This window comes from Narcine bancroftii, chromosome 7 (assembly GCF_036971445.1).
Source record: "Narcine bancroftii isolate sNarBan1 chromosome 7, sNarBan1.hap1, whole genome shotgun sequence".
NCBI lineage: Eukaryota > Metazoa > Chordata > Chondrichthyes > Torpediniformes > Narcinidae > Narcine > Narcine bancroftii.
The window spans coordinates 69646455-69671276 of NC_091475.1; the positions used below are offsets into that span (position 1 = coordinate 69646455).

Sequence of the window (24822 nt, forward strand, 5' to 3'; positions counted from 1 at the left end):
CGCTGCACTCCCTTCTATAGCAAGTACATCCTTTCTTAAATATGGGGATCAGAATTGGATGCAATACTCCAGGTGAGGTCTCACCAGGGCCCTATACAACTGCAGGAGGGCTTCTCTACTCCTATGCTTTAATCCCCTCTTTATGAAAGCCAACATACTGTTCTCCATCTTCACCGCTTGCTGACCCTGCATTCTAGTTTTCAATGACTGGTAAACAAGTACGCCCAGATCCCTTTGCATTACCCCACTCCCTAGCTTAACACCATTTAAATACAAAATGGACAACCTCACATTTACTCACATTAAACTTCATCTGCCATTTTTCTGCCCACTCCCCTAAATTATCCAAGTCCCCTTGCAATTTCCTGACATCCCCCTCACTCTTTACACTACCACCCAGTTTAGCATCATCTGCGAATTTGCATATGTAGCTATTAATCCCCTCATCCAAATCATTTACATAACTTATAAACAGCTGAGGACCCAATCCGATCCCTGTGGGACCCCACTCATCACATTCTGCAATCCAGAAAATGTCCTGTTTATCCCAACCCTTTGTTTCCTATTTCTCAATCAACTATCTATCCATGACACCACCCTATCCCCAATACCATGCTCCTTGATTTTTCCTACTAGCCTCCTGTGTGGGACCTTATCAAAGGCTTTCTGAAAGTCCAAGTACACCACATCCACTGGCTCTCCTGAGTCCACCCTCCTTGTTATGTCCTCAAAAAATTCCAGATTAGTTAAGCAAGATTTTCATTTAAGGAACCCATGCTGACTAGCACCAATACTATTATTCCTTCCAAAGTTTTCTGCTATTTCTCCTTTAATGGCGGACTCTAATATCTTCCCCACCACCAACGTCAGGCTGACCGATCTATAATTTCCCGTATTCTCTCTCCCTCTATTCTTAAAAAGTGGTACTATATCAGCCACTCTCTGCAGGCACTTCCCCAGAAGCTAAAGAACTTTGGAAAATGTCGACCACAATTTCCAGAGCAACCTCTCTAAGCTCCCTGGGATGCAGCCCAGGGGACTTACCAGTCCTCAGTTCTAACAATTTACCCACAACCACCTCTGGATCTGAATATCCATCAAATTCTCTGTTTCCTTCGGGAATTTCACCAAGTCCCTAGATACTGCTTGACCCCCCCCCCCCTATCCTTTATCTGATCATAACCTCTATCCTCCTTGGTGAAAACAGATTCAAAGTATTTATTAAATTCCTCAGAGTTACAAGATCAAACCAGCAAACACAAAGAAGGCATATTACATCGGGGTAAAGATGAACAATTACTTTATTAACAAAAATTTACCTTCAAACTTTAATTCAAAAATCAACCTTTTATTACAATGCCCACTGGTTATTATGCAAACCACTATAACAATGTAAAACTAATACATTCCCCAGCCTAAATATAGCATATGTAATTAAAGTTTAAGTTACATTTCCAACCAGCCCACAGAAAAATTTAGACACAAAACACAAAGACTCACAAAACTTCAATCTCAACCGAAGCAAAGATCATAAACAAAATTCAGTTTGTTTGGTAAACTGAAGACAAAAGATCTTTGAGAGAGAAAGAGAGAGCACAAAATTTGAAGTTGTCTTCTTGTGTTGCTTGCAGAGAAAGAGGAACAAGTGGTTTGGTCCGTCATGATCCTTCTGGCTGCCTTCGGAATGTTCATCCCTTTTAAAATGCCCAACATTCTGAATTGTCTTCCAGACAATGACTCATGTTTTGGGCCTTCTTCCACTCCACAGCACCACCAAGTGGTGGTTTATCGTCCAAGTCCAGAACTTTTTAGATCATTTTTTGCAGATGCCCAGTCCGTCTCCCACCCGCTCAGCAGTCCACCTTCACCATGGCTTTTAAAGGCAAACTGTCACTTTTTAACATAAAACCACACAACATATAGGTCAATACACAACACAGAACTCTGTAACACCGCTCCTGCTAAAAAAATTGGGTCCACAAGAACAAATTTTTAACAATTAATGGAAGTATTCCACAAATAAAATAAAATAAACACTTCATTTTTTTACAGTAAGTATGTGATTAGATTCATATCTACCCAGATTAACATCTTGAGAAACAATCTGCTATTAAGTTATCCATTCCCTTTATGTGTGTAATAATTAAATCATACTCTTGGAACATTAAGTTCCAGTTCAATAACCATCTGTTCTTATTTTTCATTTTAGACAGAAAAACTAATGGATTACGATCAGTATATATTATTAACAGTTTTTGAGCAGTACAAATATACACATCAAAATGTTGCAATGCTAAAACAAGTGTTAATAACTCCTTCTCAATGATTGAATAATTTCATTGATGGTCGCTAAACTTTTTTGAGAAGTACAAAATAGGATGCTCTACTCCATCACCATCCTTCTTCTGTAACAGTACAGCACCAACTGCTTCATCACTGGCATCCACGGCTAAAGAGAATGTCTTTTCAGTGTTAGGGGACACAAGTACAGGCTGATGGCATGAAATGGCCTTTAACTTCAGAAAGGCTTCCTGGCATGCATCTGACCAGATAAATTTTTCTTTCTTTCCAAGTAGTTTTGTTAATGGGAGTGCAATTTCTGCAAAGTTTTTACAAAATCTACGATAGTATACAATCATACCTAGAAATCTCTGAAGAGCTTTCTTATTACTGGGTATAGGGAACGCAGTGATAGCCAATACTTTTGCTCCAACCTGTCCGTGTCCTACCACATAACCCAGATAAATTACAGTGGCATGTCCAAACTCACTCTTGTGCAAATTCACTGTGAGGTGTGCTTCCTCAAGTCTCTGAAATAACTGCTCTAATTCAAGCATGTGTTCTTCCCATGTATCCGTACTAATTAATAAATTATTGATATAGGTTCCTGTGTGCTCTAAACCCTGAATTACTGCATTAATAATTCTCTGAAATGTGCCAGGTGCATTTTTCATCCTGAAAGGCATTACATAATTTCATACAATTTCATATAATTTCATACTCATACAATCCCAAAGGTGTAACAAATGCAAAAATTTCCCTGCCTTTCTCTGTCAAAGGAACACACCAGTATCCTTTTAATATATCAATCTTTGTAAGAAACTTAGCCTTCTCCACCTTATCTATACAATCATCTATTCTGGGAATAGAGAACGCATCAGTCTTTGTCACCATGTTTGCCTTTTGATAATCTGTACAAAACTGAATTGAGCCATCTGGCTTAGGCACCAGAACACAGGGTGAACTCCAATTAGAACTCAATTTTTGGATGATGTCATTTTTGAGCATAAAATCCACCTCTTGATCCAAAAATCTGCTATTTTCCTGATTAACTCAGTAAGGATGCTGCCTAATAGGCTTAGCATCACTGACCTCCACATCATGACAAGCCACAGTAGTTTTTCTTGGAACATATGGGGATATATCCTTAAATTTCATAAGTAATGTCTTCATTTTTTCCTTTTTAGGTTTAGTCAAATGCATTAACTTGGTGTCTAAGTTTTGCAAAACTATAGGATTTTCCAGCCCGGGGCTTATCACTTTCTGTGCTCCATGACCTTCCCTGAAACTTATCTCCTCCTTACTTTCCTCTATAACTAGCACCTTGTTTGGAATTCTAGTCTCCTCCTCAGCCATTTTCTCAAAGTATCGATATGGTTTAAGCATATTCATGTGACAGACCTGTGTCTCTCTTTGATGATCAGGCGTCTCAATAACATAGGTTATCTGGTTAATTTTTGATTTCACCTGATATGATCCTGAAAAATGAGCTCTCAAAGGGTTTGACTGCATTGAAAACAAAACCAATATCTTGTTGCCAGGTTTAATGTCCCTAATGTTTGCTTTTTGATCATACCAAATTTTTATTTTTCCCTGAGCAGTTTTTAAATTTTTCCTTGCCATCTCGCAAGCCTGATGTAATCTGTTTTTAAATTGAAAACATAATCTAACAGATTTGATTGTATATCATTATGTATTCATTGTTCCTTCAACAATAGTAATGGACCCCTGACTTCATGACCAAACACCAACTCAAATGGACTAAAGCAAAGAGACTCCTGAGTTGCCTCTCAAACAATAACAAATGGATTTAATCATCCATTCCTTTTTATTTTCCACACAATAAGCCCTCATCATATTTTTCAGAGTTAAATGGAACCTTTCCAAGGCCCCTTGACTTTCAGGATGATAGGCAGATGACACAATTTGATGGGCTCCCAATTCATACTTCTTCTTTGGCTTGGCTTCGCGGACGAAGATTTATGGAGGGGTATGTCCACGTCTGCTGCAGGCTCGTTGGTGACTGACAAGTTCGATGCGGGACAGGCAGGCATGGTTGCAGCGGTTGCAAGGGAAAATTGGTCGGTTGGGGTTGGGTGTTGGGTTTTTCCTCCTTTGTCTTTTGTCAGTGAGGTGGGCTCTGCGGTCTTCTTCAAAGGAGGTTGATGCCCACCGAACTGTGAGGTGCCAAGATGCACGGTTGGAGGCGATATCAGCCCACTGGCAGTGGTCAATGTGGCAGGCACCAAGAGATTTCTTTAAGCAGTCCTTGTACCTCTTCTTTGGTGCACCTCTGTCTCGGTGGCCAGTGGAGAGCTCGCCATATAACACGATCTTGGGAAGGCAATGGTCCTCCATTCTGGAGACGTGACCCACCCAGCGCAGTTGGGTCTTCAGCAGCATGGATTCGATGCTTGTGGACTCTGCCAACTCGAGTACTTTGATGTTGGTGATGAAGTCATTCCAATGAATGTTGAAGATGGAGCGGAGACAGCGCTGATGGAAGCGTTCTAGGAGCCGTAGGTGATGCCGGTAGAGGACCCATGATTTGGAGCTGAACAGGAGCGTGGGTATGACAATGGCTCTGTACATGCTGATCTTTGTGTGTTTCTTCAGGTGGTTGTTTTTTCAAACTCTTTTGTGTAGTCTTCCAAAGGCGCTATTTGCCTTGGCGAGTCTGTTGTCTATCTCTTTGTCGATCCTTGCATCAGATGAAATGGTGCAGCCGAGGTAGGTAAACTGGTTGACCGTTTTGAGTTCAGTGTGCCCGATGGAGATGTGGGGGGGCTGGTTGTCATGGTAGCCATGAAAGACCTCAACAATGAAGATGCTGTTTACATCTGGTACCGCATGGATGGCAGTCTCTTCAATCTGAGGCGCCTGCAAGCTCACACCAAGACACAAGAGCAACTTGCCACTTTAGTTGCCCATTCAGAGCCAGCTCTCCAGCGCATGACGTCCTGTTTTGCGGAAACTGCCAAAATGTTTGGCCTGGAAGTCAGCTTGATGAAAACTGAGGTCCTCCATCAGCCAGCTCCCCAATTCATACACCACCTGTTGAAATGTTCCAGACATAAAATTGGTCCGATTGAATTTCCCTTGGTAGGCCAAACAGTGTGAAAAATTTTAGCATAGCCTTCACAATTGTCTTTGCTTTAATGTTTCTCAGGGGAATAAACTCTGGAAACCTTGAAGTTGTGCACATGAGTGTAAGAAATATTCATTTTCTGCTTTGTTTTTGGCAATGGGCCAACACAATCCACTATCACTTTTGAGAAAGGCTCCCCGAAAGCAGGGATGGGTTGCAAATGTGCCAGTGATGGTCCTTGATTAGGCTTATCCACCAGTTGACAAGTGTGACAGGTTCTACAAAAGTTCACAACATCCTTTCTTAATTTTGGCCATTAAAACTGTTTCCTTATCTTTTCTACCATCTTCTTCACTCCAAGATGACCTCCTAACAGTGTACTATGAGCAAACTTTAATATTTCTTTCCTGTCAGTCAGTGGTTCCCAAACTTTTACTTTCCACTCACATACCACTTTAAGTATTCCCTATGCCATAAGTGTTCTGTGATTAGTAAGTGATTGCTTAAAGTGGTATGTGAGTAGGAAGGGAACCCAATTACTACTGAAATATTTTGCTTGAGAAAAATTGTCATTGGCCCATTTCATTTGGAGTTATGAAACTGTGCACATAACGAATCAATTTGGAATGATTAAAACAGTGGGTTTCAAACTTTTTCTTTTCACCCACATACCACCTTAAGAGCCTATCATAACCGGGCCATTAACCAAGTCTGATTTAATCACTATTCTATGCAAGGGTATAGACTCTGCTTCACCACCAATGCCTTTAATTAAATTCTCATCTCCAGTATCGGTCTCCTCACCAAAATTCAAAACGTTGCTTAATACAAGCGATTCGGCTGGTCCAGTATCACGCAGGATTTTAACTGGCACTTGATTGGATCCTTCTTTAACTGAAATGAAACCTTCAGTCATGAATGGTTTAAAAATATCCCTAACTTTCTCACTTTGAAGACAGGCAGTTGGTACGACCCCTTTCTCTTTCTTCCTTTTCAGTACAGGACAATTTGCTATTAGATGCCCTGGCTTCTTACAATAGTGGCAAATAACACTCAAATTTTTTTCCATCACCCATTTCTCTTCTTTTCTTCCTTTAACCTCACTTCTAGGTTTTCTTTCTACTCTACTTGGATTATCAGCAGTATTCCTCTGAAAGGTTTGCCCTGGTGTCCACTGAGGCTTGTGGGTTAAAGCATATTCCTCTGTGAATTTAGCCAATTCTTGCCAAGTTTTTATATTTTTCTCTGCCAAGAACACTTGAATATCATCAGGAACACAATTTTTAATCTTCTCAATCAGAATGATTTCCCCCAATAAAGCAAAGTTATTTTCTACTTTCATTGCGGAATATCACCCATCAAAACACACGACCTTCCTATAAGCAAAATCCAGGTAAGATTGGGTTGCTGCTTTTTTTAAACTCCTGAACTTTTGTCTAAAAGCCTCTGGGACTAGTTCATAAGATTGGAGTATAGCCTGCTTTACCGTGAGACACAAATACACATGTTGGGCTTTCCCTTTCAGAACACTTTGTAGCAGGAGTGACCACTGCTCTGGTGGCCATTTTAAATTTACAGCTACTTTCTCAAAATGCTGAAAATACTGGTCTATTTCAGCTTTCTCAAATGGAGGAACTAACCTCACCTCTACTGACCAGAAACCTCTCCTCCTAACCAGCACCTGGGCTTTGGGCTTCTCCCTCTCCTTGCGTTATGGTCAGCTTAAATTTAGCTAGTTCTAGCTCATGCTTCCATTCTTTCTCTCCTCTATTTCTAGTTTTCTCAAAGCCAAATTTATTTCCTCTGAAGTTTTCTCCTTTGGAAACTGTTCTAAAGCAGCTTCTTCAAATATCCCCATTTCTACAATAGTGCTTAACAATCTTTCGGGCAATTTCCTTTTTTTTCATTCTAGTTTTTACTGTAAGAAGTTTTAACTTGCCACCTATAACCATCAGTTCTGACTTTTTAGCCATTTTTAAATTAACCACTGAAGGGTTAGTGATGAACTGGTCCATATTCATAGTTGCTGGTTTTTCTGCAGGTGATTTATACACTCACCGTTTATTTTTAATTTCAAGCTGGAGGTTTAGTCAAACTCAGACGAATGATAACTAAGCACAAGTCAATCGCCCCTAAAGCTTCCAAATTGGTTTGATCCTGGACGATTTTCCCAAATTATGTTAGAAGATCAAACCAGCAACCACAAAGAAGGCATAACACACAGGGGTAAAGATGAACAATTACTTTATTAACAAAATTCACCTTCAAACTTTAATTCAAATCCCCCCTTTTATAACAATGCCCACTGGTTACTATGCAAATCTCTATAACAGTGTAAAACTAATAAATTCCCCAGCCTAAATGTAACATGTAATTAAAGTCATATTTCCAACCTGCCCACAGAAAAATCTTAGACACAAAACTAACACAAAACACACAAGACTCACAAAACTTCAATCTCAACTGAAGCAAAGATCATAAACAAAATTCAGTTTGTTTGGTAAACTGAGGCCAAAATATCTTTGAGAGAGAAAGAGAGAGCACAAAAATTCGAAGTTGTCTCCTTGTGTTGCTTGCAGAAAGAGGAACAATGGCTTGGTCCTTCTGGCTGCCTTTGGAATGTTCATCCTCTTTTGAAATCCCAACATTCTAAACTGTTCACCATTCCATGACTCATGCTCTGGGCCTTTTTCCATTCCACAGTGATGGTTTATCATCCAAGTCCAGAACTTTTTAGATCATTTTCTGCACATGCCCAGTTTGTCTCCCACTCTCTCTCAGCAGTCCACCTTCACCTTGGCTCTTAAAGGCAAACTGTCACATTTTAACATAAAACCACACAACACATAGGTCAATACACCACACAGGACTCAGTAATACTCAGCCATCTCCATGTCCCCCATTGATAATTTCACCTTTCTCCATTTTCATGGGCCCAATTTTGGCCCTAGCCAATTTCTTCTTTTTTACATAACTGAAGAAGCTTTTGCTATCCTTTGTTATATTACTTGCCAATTTACTCTTGTACTTCATTTTCCCCTCCCGAAGTACTTTCTTTGTTTATCTCTGTTATTTTTTAAAGGCTTCCCAATCCTTTAACCTCCCACTCTGCTTTGCCATCTTATACTTAATTCTTTTGGACCTGATACTGCACTTGATCTCCTTTGTCAACCACAGCTGCCATTTGCTCTTTATAGAGCCTTTCCTCCTCTTTGGAATGAATATATTCAGAATCCTGTGAAAAATGTCTAGAAATACCTGCTATTTTTGCCCAGTTGTCCTCCCAGCTAGAATGTTCTTCCATTTTATTTTGGCTAGCTCCTCCCTCATAGCTGTATAATCACACTTATTTAGCTGTAGCACTAGTGTTTCTGAATTCCTTTTCTTCTCCCTTTCCATTTGTAGATTAAAAGTAATGATATTATGGTCACTATTACCTAATGGCATCCCTACCTCAAGGTCCCTTATTAACTCCACGTCGTTGCACATTATCAAGTCCAGAATCAACTTCCCCCTGGTAGGTTCCATCACAAGCTGCTTCAAGAATGTATCTTGGAGACATTCAATAAACTCATTCTCTAGCTTTCCCACACCTACTTGATTTTCCAAGTCCACTTGCAAGTTGAAGTCACCCATAACTATTGTATCACTACCACTCTGACATGCCATTTTTAATTCTTTATTTATACTGATTCCCACATCTGAGCCACTATTCGGAGGTCTGTATATAACCCCCATTATGGTTCTTTTGCCTTTGCAATTTTTCAACTCTCTCCAAACAGACTCTACTCCACCTGATTCAATGTCTTTCCTTCCCAGTGCCTGAATTTCATTCTTCACCAACAGAGACACTCCACCTCCTCTACCTAACTTTCTGTCTTTTCGATAAGACGTATACCCTGGAACATTAATTTCCCAATCCTGTCCCTCCTGCAGCCATGTCTCCATTACTCCGATAACATCATATCCTCTAATGTCCATTTGCACCTCAAACTTATCCATTTTATTCCTTATTCTCCATGCATTCATATACAATACCTTGAAAATGTACCACTCTACTCTCTCCAATTTGCTGCCTGACACCCTCTCTGAAACTCTCCTATCCCTCTTTGTCCCCTCTTGCTTTGAGATTTCACAGTCTATCGGAACTCCCCCTATGATCTCCTTCCTATCCATTTCACTATCAGTCTGGTTACCCTACCCCTGCCAATTTAAAACATATCCAACAGCATTATTAAACCTTACTGCAAGTGAATTGCTCCCCCCCCCCCTTGGATTCAGGTGCAATCCATCCTTCCTGTAGAGGTCTTGTCTCCCCAGAAGAGATCCCAATGGTCCATGAACCCAAAACCTTGCACCTTGCACCATTCCTCCAGCCATACATTTAACTTTCTAATTTTTTCATTTTGCCCTGTCCCGCACTCAGCACAGGTAGCAACCCTGAGATTATGACCCTGGAGGTCTTGCTTTTTAATCTCCGTCCGAGCTCACGGTACTCCCTCAGTTTGTCTATGTCATTGGTACCCACGTGTACCAGGATGTCTGGCTGCTCACACATTCCTCCTAGAATACCATGAACCCTATCTGAGATATCCCACATTCTGGCTCCTGGAAGGCAACATACCATGCGGGAATACTTGTCAGGTGTATAGAACCTTCTGTCTGTTCCCCTGATGATGGAGTCCCCCAATGACCACCTTGTCCCTCCTCCTTCCCTTCTGCCCCACTGGCTGCTTTGATCCAACCTCAAACTGGCCATCTTCCCCAACATCATCCCATACATTATATTTGTTGCTAAGAGGAGTAGCCACTGGCATGCTCTCCATTGACTGAGCAACTTTCCTCCAACCTTTGACAGTCGTCCACTTACCTGAGCCCCCAGTGTGGGGGTAACCACCTGCTTGAAAGTCATGTCAATATCTTCCTCACTTTCCCTAATAAGCTCAGATCATCACGTTGCAACTCTAGCTCCTTAATTTTATCCTTTAATAGGAGAATATTTGTAATTGGGCCACCTTTGATTTCATTGAAATCGCATATGCCATTAACTAAGATTCTACATTTGTCCCTATCTTCCTAGTTTGGTGTGATTTCACCTTTTATGGCTTGTTGTCATAGCTTTAGTCATGTGATGGTACTTAATGCAAAGTCAGCTCCCATAAAATGGCCTCAGTGTGAGAATCTTCTGATACAAACTTATTTGAACAGTTTATTTTACTATTTGAACTTTTTTGTATCTTATATGCAAATATATTGTATATTTGTATATTATCCCAAATCCTGTGAGGAGCGCTGGACAAAGTAGCGACTCTCTGTCTTCCTTATGGTTGACCAAGTTAAAGAATTTCATGCCTGGTACATTCTTAGTGTAGTATTACATGACAATAATGGAACCTTTACCTTTACATCACACAATTTTGGAAATTCTAATGCCTATCTTTTGTCCATTTAAAGCAGTGGTTCTCAAGTTTTTTCTTTCCACTCATATCTTTGGCTTGGCTTCGCGGATGAAGATTTATGGAGGGGGTAAAAGTCCACGTCAGCTGCAGGCTCGTTTGTGGCTGACAAGTCCGATGCGGGACAGGCAGACACGGTTGCAGCGGCTGCAGGGGAAAATTGGTTGGTTGGGATTGGGTGTTGGGTTTTTCCTCCTTTGCCTTTTGTCAGTGAGGTGGGCTCTGCGGTCTTCTTCAAAGGAGGTTGCTGCCCGCCAAACTGTGAGGCGCCAAGATGCACGGTTTGAGGCGATATCAGCCCACTGGCGGTGGTCAATGTGGCAGGCACCAAGAGATTTCTTTAGGCAGTCCTTGTACCTTTTCTTTGGTGCACCTCTGTCACGGTGGCCAGTGGAGAGCTCGCCATATAACACGATCTTGGGAAGGCGATGGTCCTCCATTCTGGAGACGTGACCCACCCAGCGCAGCTGGATCTTCAGCAGTGTGGACTCGATGCTGTCGACCTCTGCCATCTTGAGTACTTCGATGTTAGGGATGAAAGCGCTCCAATGGATGTTGAGGATGGAGCGGAGACAACGCTGGTGGAAGCGTTCTAGAAGCCGTAGGTGATGCCGGTAGAGGACCCATGATTCGGAGCCGAACAGGAGTGTGGGTATGACAACGGCTCTGTATACGCTTATCTTTGTGAGGTTTTTCAGTTGGTTGTTTTTCCAGACTCTTTTGTGTAGTCTTCCAAAGGCGCTATTTGCCTTGGCGAGTCTGTTGTCTATCTCATTGTCGATCCTTGCATCTGATGAAATGGTGCAGCCGAGATAGGTAAACTGGTTGACCGTTTTGAGTTTTGTGTGCCCGATGGAGATGTGGGGGGGGCTGGTAGTCATGGTGGGGAGCTGGCTGATGGAGGACCTCAGTTTTCTTCAGGCTGACTTCCAGGCCAAACATTTTGGCAGTTTCCGCAAAGCAGGACGTCAAGCGCTGAAGAGCTGGCTCTGAATGGGCAACTAAAGCGGCATCGTCTGCAAAGAGTTGTTCACGGACAAGTTTCTCTTGTGTCTTGGTGTGAGCTTGCAGGCGCCTCAGATTGAAGAGACTGTCATCCGTGCGGTACCGGATGTAAACAGCGTCTTCATTGTTGGGGTCTTTCATGGCTTGGTTCAGCATCATGCTGAAGAAGATTGAAAAGAGGGTTGGTGCGAGAACACAGCCTTGCTTCACGCCATTGTTAATGGAGAAGGGTTCAGAGAGCTCATTGCTGTATCTGACCCGACCTTGTTGGTTTTCGTGCAGTTGGATAATCATGTTGAGGAACATGATTATATACCACTTTAAGTAATCCCTATGCCATCGCTGCTCTGTGAGTAGGATTGCTTAAGATGGGATGTGGATGGGAAAAAAAGGGTTGAAAATCACTGTTTTAATTGTACCGAAATGGACCAATCACAATTTTTTTCAAGCAAAAATATTTCAGTAAGAACTGGGTCTAGAGTAGTGATTTTCAACCTTCCCACCCACATCCCACCCTCTTTGCAAACCCTTACTAATCACAGAGCACCGATGGCATAAGGATTATTTAAGGCGGGATGTGAGTGGAAAGCGAAAGGTTGAGAACCACTGGTTTAAAGTAACAGGAATTAGAAACTCAAACTTCCCAATTTGTGCCCCTAATTTTAAAAAAAATGTTCTATGGCAGGATATATTCTTTTAATTTTTAAAACTTTTAGAGATCCAGTACATAACAGGCCCTTCTGGGACACAATAATGTGCTGTCCAAATACACCAATTAACTGACAAACCCCGTACGTTTTGGGAGGGCGGGAGGAAACCGGAGCATCCACAGGAGACCCACGTGGGTAGAACATACAAACTGTTACGGACTGCGCTGGATTTGAACCCAGGTTACTGGGACGGTAATAGCATCGTGCCAACTGCTGCCCTAATTGTGCCACCAACCCCCCCCCCCCCCCCAGAAATTTGTAAAATTACCAAAATATTGAAATCAAATATTTATCTGGTTTCTCTGATAAATCCTTCAATAAAAATATTTAGTTAAGCTGAAGATTAGAAGGCTGTGAGGGACCTATCTTGACACACTGTGGTTGTCAAAGGGGTTATCATTAGATCAGCCACAAGTTATCCCAGAAGAACAGAGACTGTCTGCATGGAAACTACTGCACAGAAATGAACCTTCCATCAGTAAAGATAAACGAGCGTGATGGTGTTAATGATAAATCACACTCTTCTCCCAAAATTCAACTCATTAAATTCTCCAGACTAAATGAGAATAACGTGCAGGCAAAAGATGCTGGAAATACTTAGCAGATGTTGAAACATAAAGAGGATTTATGTTTATCTGAGTCACCATGAGAACTGGTACCTGGCAGGAATAGTTTTCAAGCTGTTAAAATCCTGGAATAAGTCACCAAATATCATATAATTGTGATGCGCCAATTCTCTTCCAGACTCTGGGGTGATTTTCAGGATATATATATTTATATAAGTATATTGAGAGATATATGGAATGATCTGGGCAATGGAATTGCTCTATTGGACTTAATATAGACTTGATAGGTCAAATAGCTAACTGCTTGCTAACAGGTCCTGAGTCAAAGGCCTAGTTCTGTGGTGTAGCTCTGTTACCACCTACTCAACTTGTTTGGGTCACTCTGTGTCCCACTCTCATACTCACATGTCTGTCCATGGCTTCCTGACCAAGACCACCCACAAATTGGAGGAACAACACCTGATTTTCTGTCTGGGTATTCTCCAACTGATGGCATTAATGTCCTTTTCCAGTCTCTGGTAACCTGCTCTCCTTTCCCCTTCCCTTCCCTTCCTCCTGTCTTCTTTCCCTCTGCTCTCCACCCCCTTCCCTCTCTATTCACCCAGCCTTCCCTCCTCCCCTTGCTCGCAACTGGACCCTCCCTCCCTTTCCACCCATTACCTGCTGACTTGTTTTGTTCTCTTGATTAATCTTAAAATGAGGCTTGTACTTGCTTTTCAAAAAAAATTATAAACTTTTCTGGTTAAGAACGTAATGTAAGAAAAAAGGGCAAAAATATAATGGTGTAACGGCCCGTGAACCGAGTCGCGACCCGGCTCACAAAATGGCCGGCGAATGCAGCAGTCACGAGGGCCCCGTAAAGACCAATGGCCATCAACTCTCATGACCTCCTGCATGGTGGGAAACAGTGGGCAAAGGCGGGCATGCCGGCCATTTGGAGTCTGCAATGTCGTTACTCCTGTTATCAGAGCCAGGGAGTGAATATAAACAGAGCTGGCCAAGCAATAAATCAGTCTTTGACCTTAACTCGACTGTGTGTGTCATTCTTACTCCACACTTCGCGTAGCGCACATGCTACATTAGTGACCCCGACAGGTCCAACCAGCAGTTGGACCCGAAGATGACGGACCAAGCGCTTTCAGGGCTGCCACCTGAACAACCATTCTTGGCAGAGAATGCACCTGAAAGCGGCTAAGAATTACTGGCAGCATTGCGTTTTTCTGAAGATGCCCTTCAATTTTAATTAATGCCACTGACTTCCTCTTGCTCTGACCACAAACTACTTTCACATTACCAATGTGTGTTTGTCAAGTAGAAATTAATTGTGGTCTGACCCACGAAATGTAATAATTGACTGTGCATGGTGTGCTTTCATTACAGGTTGTATGTTTCACTAAGGAGGCAGCTGAGCATGGAACAGAAAGCTGTGAGCCCCCTCGAATGGTGCAGACAGGTGCTTGATCATCCAGGCCATGAGATTGAAGCAGCAAAGCGATCACTGTGTTTTAGACTCGACCAAGGTGAGAATAATATGCACGTGTTACCCAAGTTGTGCTGCTCCCCATACTGTTATCGTTATATACGCCAATAATTGTGAACACGCGATGTGAGCAAAGCCATTATTTTTATTAAGAGTAATCCTGTATATTAGCTCCATTGTTTTGCAATACCCCCTTATAAGCTCATGAAGATATGAAGATGCACCATTACACTAAATGGTTAAAAAGGAAAGCTTTACAGAAAGGTTGCTTGCTGGTGCTTTAGGTAAGACTAATCTCATCTTTGTTCACTGATCTGTATTTTAAAAATGATAATTTAAAGCCTTTAATAATTTGTCCAATTTAGAGATGAGTTTGCGTTTCTTGGTTATACACATGACATTGTTAAGATTTGGAGCTCCAGGGACAATTCATCCAGCCTGAACTGATCAAACATAGATAATAAATACAGGGGGTGGGGAGAGGGGATGGAGGGGGGGAGGGGATGGGGGGGGACCCCTGAGAATATTCAGCAAGTCCACTCGTGCATGTGGCAGGTGCCATGTCTCACATTATTGATCTACGGAAATGGCCAGCTTTTCATCAGGCAAAAGGTGCTCATTTGCATGGTTGATCCCACCCTTTGTTCTCTGAAGCATTGAATTTAAATTTCAAATGTTGAATTGGGATAGAATTGAGTAACAGAAATTTCTGACAATCAAACAAGCTGTTGAATTATCACCTCAGCCTATCAAGTCACTTTGTTAGCATTACCAGTCAAAGGAATGAATTAAAATTGTTGGAATGTTTTTATTATTCACATGGTTTACAGTATCTGAGTAATTTTAAATAATAGTGTTGTTGTTTGGCATCATAGCAATTTCTTTGTGCAAGATCGAAACAAATGGCGGTTCTGTAGTGAATCAAAAGAGCTGTTGTTTTTGTCAATGGCAACACCTCAAGTAATAATACACAGATTTGAAGACACATAAATGTCTTTGTGCTCTCTTTAATTTCATGGAACACTGGGATGAAAAATATGACAACATTTAGAGGAATGGCTCACAAATATTTCAAATAATTTGTAGAACTATTCATCTACAACTGGGACTATGTGGATTAGTTTCACTCAGTAACGATAATCCCCAAAAATGCATCTTCAAAGTTTGCCCTGGCGCTGCTTGGAACTAGACACCCAGATGCCCCTAAATTCACACTTGTGATCCTCAGTCTTTAGATGAGTGAAGCCCATCTCAGTCAGGCTGCCAGAGAACTAGGGCAAAGATGACAGAGAAATGCAGTACTGTGAATATTTCAAGGCATCTACCAGGATTTGGGGTGTATGCTTGGAAGATGCATTTTTGGTGATTATACAGGAGTTACTGAGTGAAACTATTGCATTGCTATGATTAAAAAAAACTTAATCAATGCCTTTCAGGCAAGGAGATCACTGCGCCATGCTCCCCGGCCTGTCTGGACAGACTGAATTAACTCCTTTAATACAAGTAGCTCTCAAAGGTTGCCTTGCAGAATCTGATATATGCTGCATGTCTTTGCTGTGCTTTAATTCAGATGTCTTAAATGATGAAAGCCTTGGACAGGCTGCAGCGACTATCTTCCTATAGAGTCACCCGGAGAGCTTGGAATGTCCTTGTTTATGACTCGTTCATTGAAAAAAATCCATGGCAAAGTTTAACAGAGTTTTCCAAGGTTTATTAGATCTTATATGGGTTATTACTTATCAACTCTGATGTATGATGCCTAATACTAGAGACAATACTTGACACGTTACTTGAAATGGTCAATAAAGTTTCAGGTCTATTTCAAGAACCTCCATCTTCTCAGAAGCCAGAACAATTCAAAACTGACTGTCTTATCTCAAAACCTTGGTCTCATAGGCTGCCACCACAGAAACACTCAAACGAACGCGAAACAAACTGCAGGCTGCTACAGGCTGGCAGCCCAAGTGTACAAGTGATTCTAAGTTGACCATTAAAGCTTTCTGCTTCTTGTAAAAGACAGATTTTGGAAATTGTTCTGTTTAGAAAGCCAGCCTTACTTTCCAAAGTATTCACTTTCTTGAGGTCACAAGATGAGTCTTTCTCTTTTACTTTTTCTTCTGTGTTCAGTTAGAGAAAGGGTAGAACTCAAACAATGTTGGTTCCTGAAACTTGTCAACAGCTGCTCTGGTTTCTACTGTCTTTTCCTTTAATTTTGGATCCAATTTTGCTTCTCTTTTGGTTACTTGCAAAACTGAAGAATCATCAGATTCATCTTTGTTTCCAAGTACAAAGTTAAAATCCTTTTGGCCACGGTTTTGTGGACCATCCAATATTTCAAAGTTCTTTTTCAAAATGTTGTACTTCGAAGGCACCATATTGTCAGATTTTTCCCAGACATTTGTTTCTTTCCTGCTTTTGATTTAACTTTTCAGGAATAATCGACATCAGTATTTGCAGAATCTTCTAATGCTTCATTTTCATCAATAAGATTTTCTAAGAACTGTTTGTTTTCTTCTGATGGTTTTTTTGAGTTTCACAACAGATATTGACATTGATTGTTGACTACTTCTGAGCAATATCATTCTTTCTAATGGTCCATTGATTGTCCATCCAAGTTCTAATAGCGTAAGGCCCATCTCCCTCACAGGATTATTTCTATTGGTTCTGTGTATATACACCTGGAAGGTCACAAAAATCATTACTGTGTCTTCCAGCAAACCCTAATCCTGAAACCATGTTAGCTTCAACAACTTTTCTTTTGTCCCATGGTTTCCAACAGTATCTTTGTCTTTTTTTCTTCAAGATTAAGCCTTTTCATAACCCCACAGTGCAAAATGATACAGTGGTTTTTAGGTCAAGAAATGCATAAGCTTGTACTGTGCTTTAGACACAAGATTCCCATCATTGATCTTAACTTGTACAGGTACTATAGAGAGTTTCCAGTTATCTGCACTGGTCCCAGAAAACCCATTTGTCAATACTGAAGCTTTAGTAACGTTTTCATCTGTTTCTTTCATTGACAATTGTTCCTTTATCATATCCTTCTTTTCCTTGAAGACTTAGCATATAGGGATGCTTTAGATTACATATATCACGACTGAGTTGCTTCTTGTAGTCCTTGCTGAAGTGTCCCTTACACAAAATCACTCCATTTTACTTCAGAAATGCAATTCTCTCATTGCGTCTTCTTTTCCATCAGTGGACATTTTTTCAAATCGTGTTTATCATTACATAATAAACATTTTTTCTTCAACAGGGGAACTTCCATTTTCCTTCATTTCTTTATCCACCATGGTCAGAGAGGTGGAAAATGTAGTTTTCTTCAACTTTACTTCAACTGTAGTGATAGATTGCCACCAGCAGGACAAGTAAGAGACAGAGTGTGTGGCATCTGGGGAGTGTTGCATCTTGGGAATGCTGTTGCATCTTGGGTTGATTCAAGATGGATACCTTCACATGAGGTCCTGTCCATGTGTGTTCTGTTCCGAGTGCTGTTTGAGTTTGTTAATAAATTTAGTTGTTTTAAAATGAACCCAAATTTCTTTATTGTAATAAAAGAAGCGTCATTGATATATGACTTGGATTTTTCACAACAAATATTGACATTGATTGTTGACTACTTCTGAGCAATATCAAAACTCACGGTTTGATTACTCTTAATTCCATCCACTGGATCAGTAACAACATCCACTTGTACTCTAATGAAATCCACCAAATCCTTAAAAGTAGCTGCCACCTTATGTTTTCCTTGATATTCAACAAATTGTCTACCCCATAATTCTCTCATCTGGTTGGGTAATTTATCTACAATGTTTACCATATTCTGAGGTAATAAACCTCTGGACGATGGCTAATCTTCATTATGACGTTACAACATCCCCTGAGAAAGAGGGTGTAAGCTTGTGAACCATTTGTGTCCTGTGGTCTTAATGATGACCATGAAAGAGCCTTATCTATATAAGCTCTAGAAATTCTATACCAGTCATCAAAATGTTTCTCTAATAACCACTTAGCTGTTTTGAATCCTGATCCAGACCCATATCCTGGTAGCTCTACAAGTTCCCATGGTTGTCCACTCGTGAACTGAAGCAATTACTCTAAATAATCCTCTGAGCTGTGACTTTTAATTTCAATGCTGTGTTCAGAACTTTTCATAAACCCTTGAAATTGAAGTGGGTCACCATGAAAAATTGGAATTTTTTATTATGGGTAGGGAACAGAGTCTGTAACTGAATTAACAATGTAGCCATTTCATCTTGTCGTGTCATGCCAAGGTTTACATTACTTTGTCCACTTGGATTTCAACTTCTAGCTGGGAGTGCCTGGCATGACCTGATGAGAGGTGGTATTTGGCTTCCATATCTGTCCAAAGTGGCCATCAGTGGGGTTTTATCTCTGGCTCCTTGGATCCACCTCATTAATTCATCTCACATCAGCAGCAATGACTCAGCCCCTCCTCTGCCTTGTTTAAGTCCGAACTTTGGCTATAGCACTGGCTCAGCACCAGATTTTAATCTGCCCAATCCGTGACCAAGTGCTTCTTGTTTTTCTTTCATAGGTTTAGCTTTGTACCTAGACCTGCCTATTCCAAGACCAGGCCCTAGCTGTGGTTCTAACACTGTGGCTTTGGTATCTAATAGTTTCCTTTCTTGGAGTACTTCATCAAAACTTGATGTTTTCGATAATTTGCTCCAAGCACCAGATACCATTGAACTTTCCAGCGCTCCTGACCTGGCCTCATTAGCAGCAATTTCTTTGTCCAGTTCCAGTTGCTTATTTTGCTTTTTCAGCTCCATTTCCTGCATCATCTCCTCTTGTCGTCACCACTTCCACATTCATCTTATCTGCTCCTCCTTATCTTCGAAAATCCAATTCAAGCTGAAACATTTTCCTTTAGCTGCTGCCTGTTTGTATCCTTAAACACATAGATTCAACCCTTGAAACTCTGGAGGCTGCTCTGGAGCTCCCCCTGCTGGAAATATCTGACACACTATCACTAGGACTAATTAGGAACTGTGTGTTAGGTGATGTGTTAACCTCTGACCATGTCTTCATTTTGGATTGGTCATCCTCCACATCGCTTCAGCCACTATTGAGAACTCAGTCTTAAATTCTGTTATGGTTTTTGAGGTAATTTTGGGAGATGTGTGTCCCTCACAACTGCTTTCTTTCCTTTATCTCTATCCTCCCTCGGTCTTGCATGAAGAGTTATTTTATTTCCCTTTGTATCTAATTGCCACTTTCACATTTCTTCTATAAGTTTGGTTACTTTTAATCTTTTCGACACATAGTTTCTGACCAGCTGCAGCTGCTGTTTTTTCCATTGTGTCATTCTTCACACTCTGATTTTAAACATGTACAACAATTTCTCCAAAACCAAAACAATCCTTATCAGACAAGCGGCTCCAATGCCCCAAAACTCTGTTCTATTTAGTAATAAGGTTTACCGCTTCAAACAATGGTTTTGATTGTTACTTATCGAGCCACTCTCAGCAGAGCCCAATCAATTTAGTCTTCTTCCAAATTTGATTTCCAACTTTCAATTACCTTCCAATCCATCCTTCTATTGACTAACGGGTCACTAGTCCAGATTTTCTTTGTCTTCCTAGTCTTGCTTGAGGTTCTGTCTTCTATTAACTGATGAGTCAATAACAACCACTCTATTGACTAAATGCAGCAATTATCTTCCTACAGCATCTCCTGGGGAGCTTGGAATGTCCTTGTTTATGATTCATTCATCGAAAAAGATCCATGACAAAGTTGAATAGAGTTTTCCAAGGTTTAGTAGATCTTGTATCGGTTATTACTTTATCAACTTTGATATATGATTAAAAGATGCTTAATACTATACTTGAGATGATACTTGACACGTTATTTGAAACGGTCAATAAAGTTTCAGGCCTATTCCAAGAACCTCCATTTCTCAGAACTCAGAACAATTCAAAACTGACTGTCTTATCTCAAAACTACAAAGGGATAACTTGGTCTCACAGGCTGCAACCACAGAAACACTCAAAGGAACGTGAAACAAACTGCAGGCTGCCACAGGCTGGCAGTCCAAGTGTACAAGTGATTCTAAGTCTTTTTTAACCCATCCACAGGCTGAAGAAGAAGGAACCATTTCTCAGAACATATATTTCAATAACTGATTGGAAGAAGCTTTAGAACAGTAATTGGATTGAAGAGTGCATTTATTTAATTCAGTGCTTCTCAACATTTTTCTTTCCTCTCACATACCACTTTAAGTAATCCCTATGCCATAAGGGATTGCATAATGTGGGATGTGGGTGGAAAGAAAATGGTTGAAAACCACTGTTTTAATCGTTCCTAATGAACTTGTTATATGCACGGCTTCAGAACTCCAAAGGAAATGGGCCAATGACAATTTTTCTCAAGCAAAATATTTCAGTAACAATTGGGTCTAGAGCAGTGATTTTCATCCTTCCCTTCCCACCCACATCCCACCTTAAGCAATCCCCTACTAATCACAGAGCACCGATGGTACAGGGAATACTTAAAGTGAGTGGAAAGAAAAAGGTGGAGAATCACTGATTTGCATTATTTTAACTAAAAATATCCAGTTATACCAAACTGCAAGCAACAATGAAACAATAGAGCTGTCCTGGGGCCCACAACACAATTAAGTAAAATCCTTGTTTTCCTTTAATCTCACCTGACATAAATATTTAAGAGCATTGAATTGTCTTCATTCACTGCGCCTGGCATGTTATTATATTTGATTACAATATATACATGATGTGAACATGGCATTGCCCTGCCATCAGTAGTAAGTTTGAGAATCCAGCTGCTCAGTATACAGTGATGGAAGAGCTCTGATCTGTTGCCTTCATTCACAGAATCTTTGAGAAGGGCACACCAATTTTAGTGCCTCTCTCAGCACTCATTCTTCTATCTTGGATTGTATTTCATGAAAAATTAGTTTCAAGCAGACCAAAATGTAGCTTTCTCTAAATGACAATCTTCCAGCAGTCAATGCTTATGTTAGCATGCATCATTGTATAAATAGAGTGCAAAGTCATGTATCTGTTGAGGATCATGGTCTCATCTACAGTGCAGCCACACTGAGGGCTGCACAAGATGGGACTGAGGTAGGCTCTGGCTTTGCATGAAGGATCTGTCAAGGAGGACCCTGCTCACCACCAGCCATGCCAGGTCTTTGGTGTAGTAAGGAGGCTTATGGGACTAACCGATGGAATCCACCATCCTCTTTCATTCATTCCAAAGAGACTCACTGCCTGAGAGACTTGTGGTCAATTGAGGTTTCTAACCAAACCTTTTTCATGTATGGTGTGTGGAATAATTGAAAGGCACGTTTTGCCAGTCTCATTCTTTGCAACGCATGGATAACCATGGCATGTAGTGTCACCTGGACATTGCGTACCTAGCATATGCACACAAATTGGAATTTTTTTTGAGATTGTCATATTCTTGCAAATGTGATTGATTTTGAGATGCATGAAGGCTCAAGTGACTGCCTCGTGTGCAGGAGAAGCGTTCGGGCCATACCTGCACCACGTACAGCAAATTCAAGAGCACTTTGCACTTGATAACCAGGTTCTTTGGCCACAATCGAGGGGAAATGCTTCACTGACACATTCCTGGTCCCTTGTTTCACCTTGGCCTATACTCTGCAAATTATCGTCTTCTCTGAACCATGTTCACAACACCTTCAAATGATTAGACATGATAATGATGAATAAAGATTTTGTTACCAAAGAACTTTTGCTGTGATAAATTCTAGTACCTGAGGTCAGATGAAAATGTTCATATTTTTAAATAGCATGGTATGTGTAGTTGTTAGCACAACATTGTTACAGCGATTGGTACCGGGGTTTGAATCCTGCGCTGTCTGGAAGGAGTTTGTATGCTCTCTCTGTGTTGCATGGGTTTTCCCCGGGGGCTCCAGTTTTCTCTCACCCTTCAAAACATACCGGAGTTGTAGACTAATGGGGTGTAAATTGGGCAGGCCGAAATGGACCTACCATGCTCTATGTCAAATTAATAGCTCTCATTATCCCAATGTAAAGCTTGTTAATGAGCATGCTTTGAGCTCCTGGACTTCCCTATTCCATATAGTTTAAAAATTTTAAATGGTAATCCATTTGGAATACATTTAATCCCAGTTGAAAATGTATGATATCAACCAAGGATGCAGAGCCTAGGGCAGACTGCCACCCACCATGAGCATGAGTCTCCCGTCTATAGCCGCTTTCAGGTGGACAGAATACCCCAACGTAAAGCTGCCTAAAATACCAGAATGCGGCTGTTGGGTGGCTAACTGAAAGTGGAAAACCCTGACCCGAGGAGTACTTACTCAACCCTCCTCAGGTAGTTGTATTCTCCGCTTCCGAGCTCTCCCCCTGGGCACCTGAAAGCGGGCGGGACAATGGCCACAGTTGACAGGAGCCGGCATTTGCTCCGCGGCGCCTCTCCCCACTGCAAACCTTTCAGGTGCAAGAACAGCACTTTCAGCGCTGCCACCTGAATGTTGCCTCGCACACACCCACAGCCGGCTCCGGAGCTGCATTCTCCCAGCTATTCCACCTGAAAGCAGCTAATATTTCAATACTGAATTCCATTAGGAACCAGTAGGTGGGGCGTGACTGCAGGTGGGCAGAAGCCTAAACTCATCGGGGTCGCTCATTGCCGTGGCTGTGTGGGATCATCATGGAGAAGCAAGAAACAACAAATAGTGTTTGTCACTGGTTTGGGATGGAGAGGTAAGAATTGGAAAAGTGCACCTGTCATCGTGGAGGGACAAGGAAGAACCCAGCATTAAAATTGCTTGGGGAATCAGATGCTGAAAGAGTTACAAGGCAACCAAAAAGAATACTTTGCCTGTTTTTTTTTCTTGACTGGTCTTTGTGCCAGCATTTGCATTGTTGCTCTCGTGTAAAGTGGGGGTGGGTAGGTGGCATGGGAGGTTGTCTGGACGCAAACTTTCATTGTGATGTAGGGTAGAGATGGAATAGAGCAGTGCCAGTCAGATCTCCATGGATTACTAATTACATAATAGCTCATTATCGAGCTTACCAATGGTGCTTAACCTTTTCCTTTCCACCACTTTAAGTAATCCCTAGGCCATCAGTGCTCTGTGATTAGTAAGGGATTGATTAAGGTGGGATGTGAGTGGGAAGGGAAGGTTGAGAATCACTGAGAGTTGTTACTGAAATATTTGGCTTGAGAAAAATTGTCATTGGCCCATTTGCTTTGGAGTTATGAAACCGTGCACATAATGAGTCAATGAGCGACGATTAAAACAGAGGTTTTCAAACCTTTTCTTTCCACCCACATCCCACCTTAAGCAATCCCTTACGAATCACAGAGCACCAATGGCATAGGGATTACTAAAAGTGGTATGTGAGTGGAAAAGATAAAGGTTGAGAACCACTGAGCTAAACATACAAACTCGGCAGGTCTTGCAGCGTCTATAAGAGGTAAAGATAAAAAGCTGATGCTTTAGGTCTGTGTTCTTTAAGGTATGAATAAAAAAGCAGTATCTTCACCACGAGCCTCTGCATTCAATGTATCCTCCGCCACTTCTGCCAAATGCTATGTGATACCACCTCCAGACGCATCTTCCCATCTCCTCCCCTCTCCTCCTTCCTCAGTGACCACTCCCCTCTGTGACTTCCTCACTTCACCTGTGAATCTGCAGGGGTCATCAGCCACATCCAGTGCTCCCACCACCGTCTTCTCCACATTGGAGAGACTGGACACAGACTGGGAGATCGCTTCATTGAGCATCTGGGCTCTGTCCGCTGCATTGGCTGCCCAGTGACCACCCATTTCTATTCCCTGCCTCATTTCCTTGCTCTCATGGTCTCATGTACTGCCTGACTGAGACCACGAAGGGACAACACCTCGCATTCCATTCTCCTGTTTCCATTAGCCTCTGCATCCCCATGTGTCCCCTCCTCTAGCTCTGCCTCACCCTCTCTCTTTCCCCTTCCCCCTCTGCTTCCTTTCCTCCAGTCTTGCATTCACAGTGTCAACCCTTCCTCTCTCCCTCTCTTTCCCTTGCATTTCTTTACTTCTCTCTAACCTTTTTATGTCTGGCGCCTACCTGCTTTTGACTCATACCTTGAGAAAGGGCTCAGGCCCGAAACGTCAATCAATTTCCTGACCTCCTATGGACTCTACGAGACCTGCTGCATTCCTCCAGCACTTGGTGTGTTTTTACTGCACTTATCTGCAGACGGTCGTGTTTCACTCA

At 41.5% G+C, this 24822-nt stretch overlaps 1 protein-coding gene across 1 annotated transcript in view; it reads left to right on the top strand.

Annotated features, from left to right (window-relative positions):
• The window catches only part of slain1a (SLAIN motif family, member 1a), a 127113-nt gene that overhangs the window by 36124 nt on the left and 66167 nt on the right, over window positions 1-24822 (top strand). The window contains exon 2 of the mRNA XM_069890315.1: window positions 14486-14625. Within this exon, the coding sequence (XP_069746416.1) occupies window positions 14486-14625 (140 nt within the window). The remainder of the gene's footprint in view (window positions 1-14485; window positions 14626-24822) is intronic.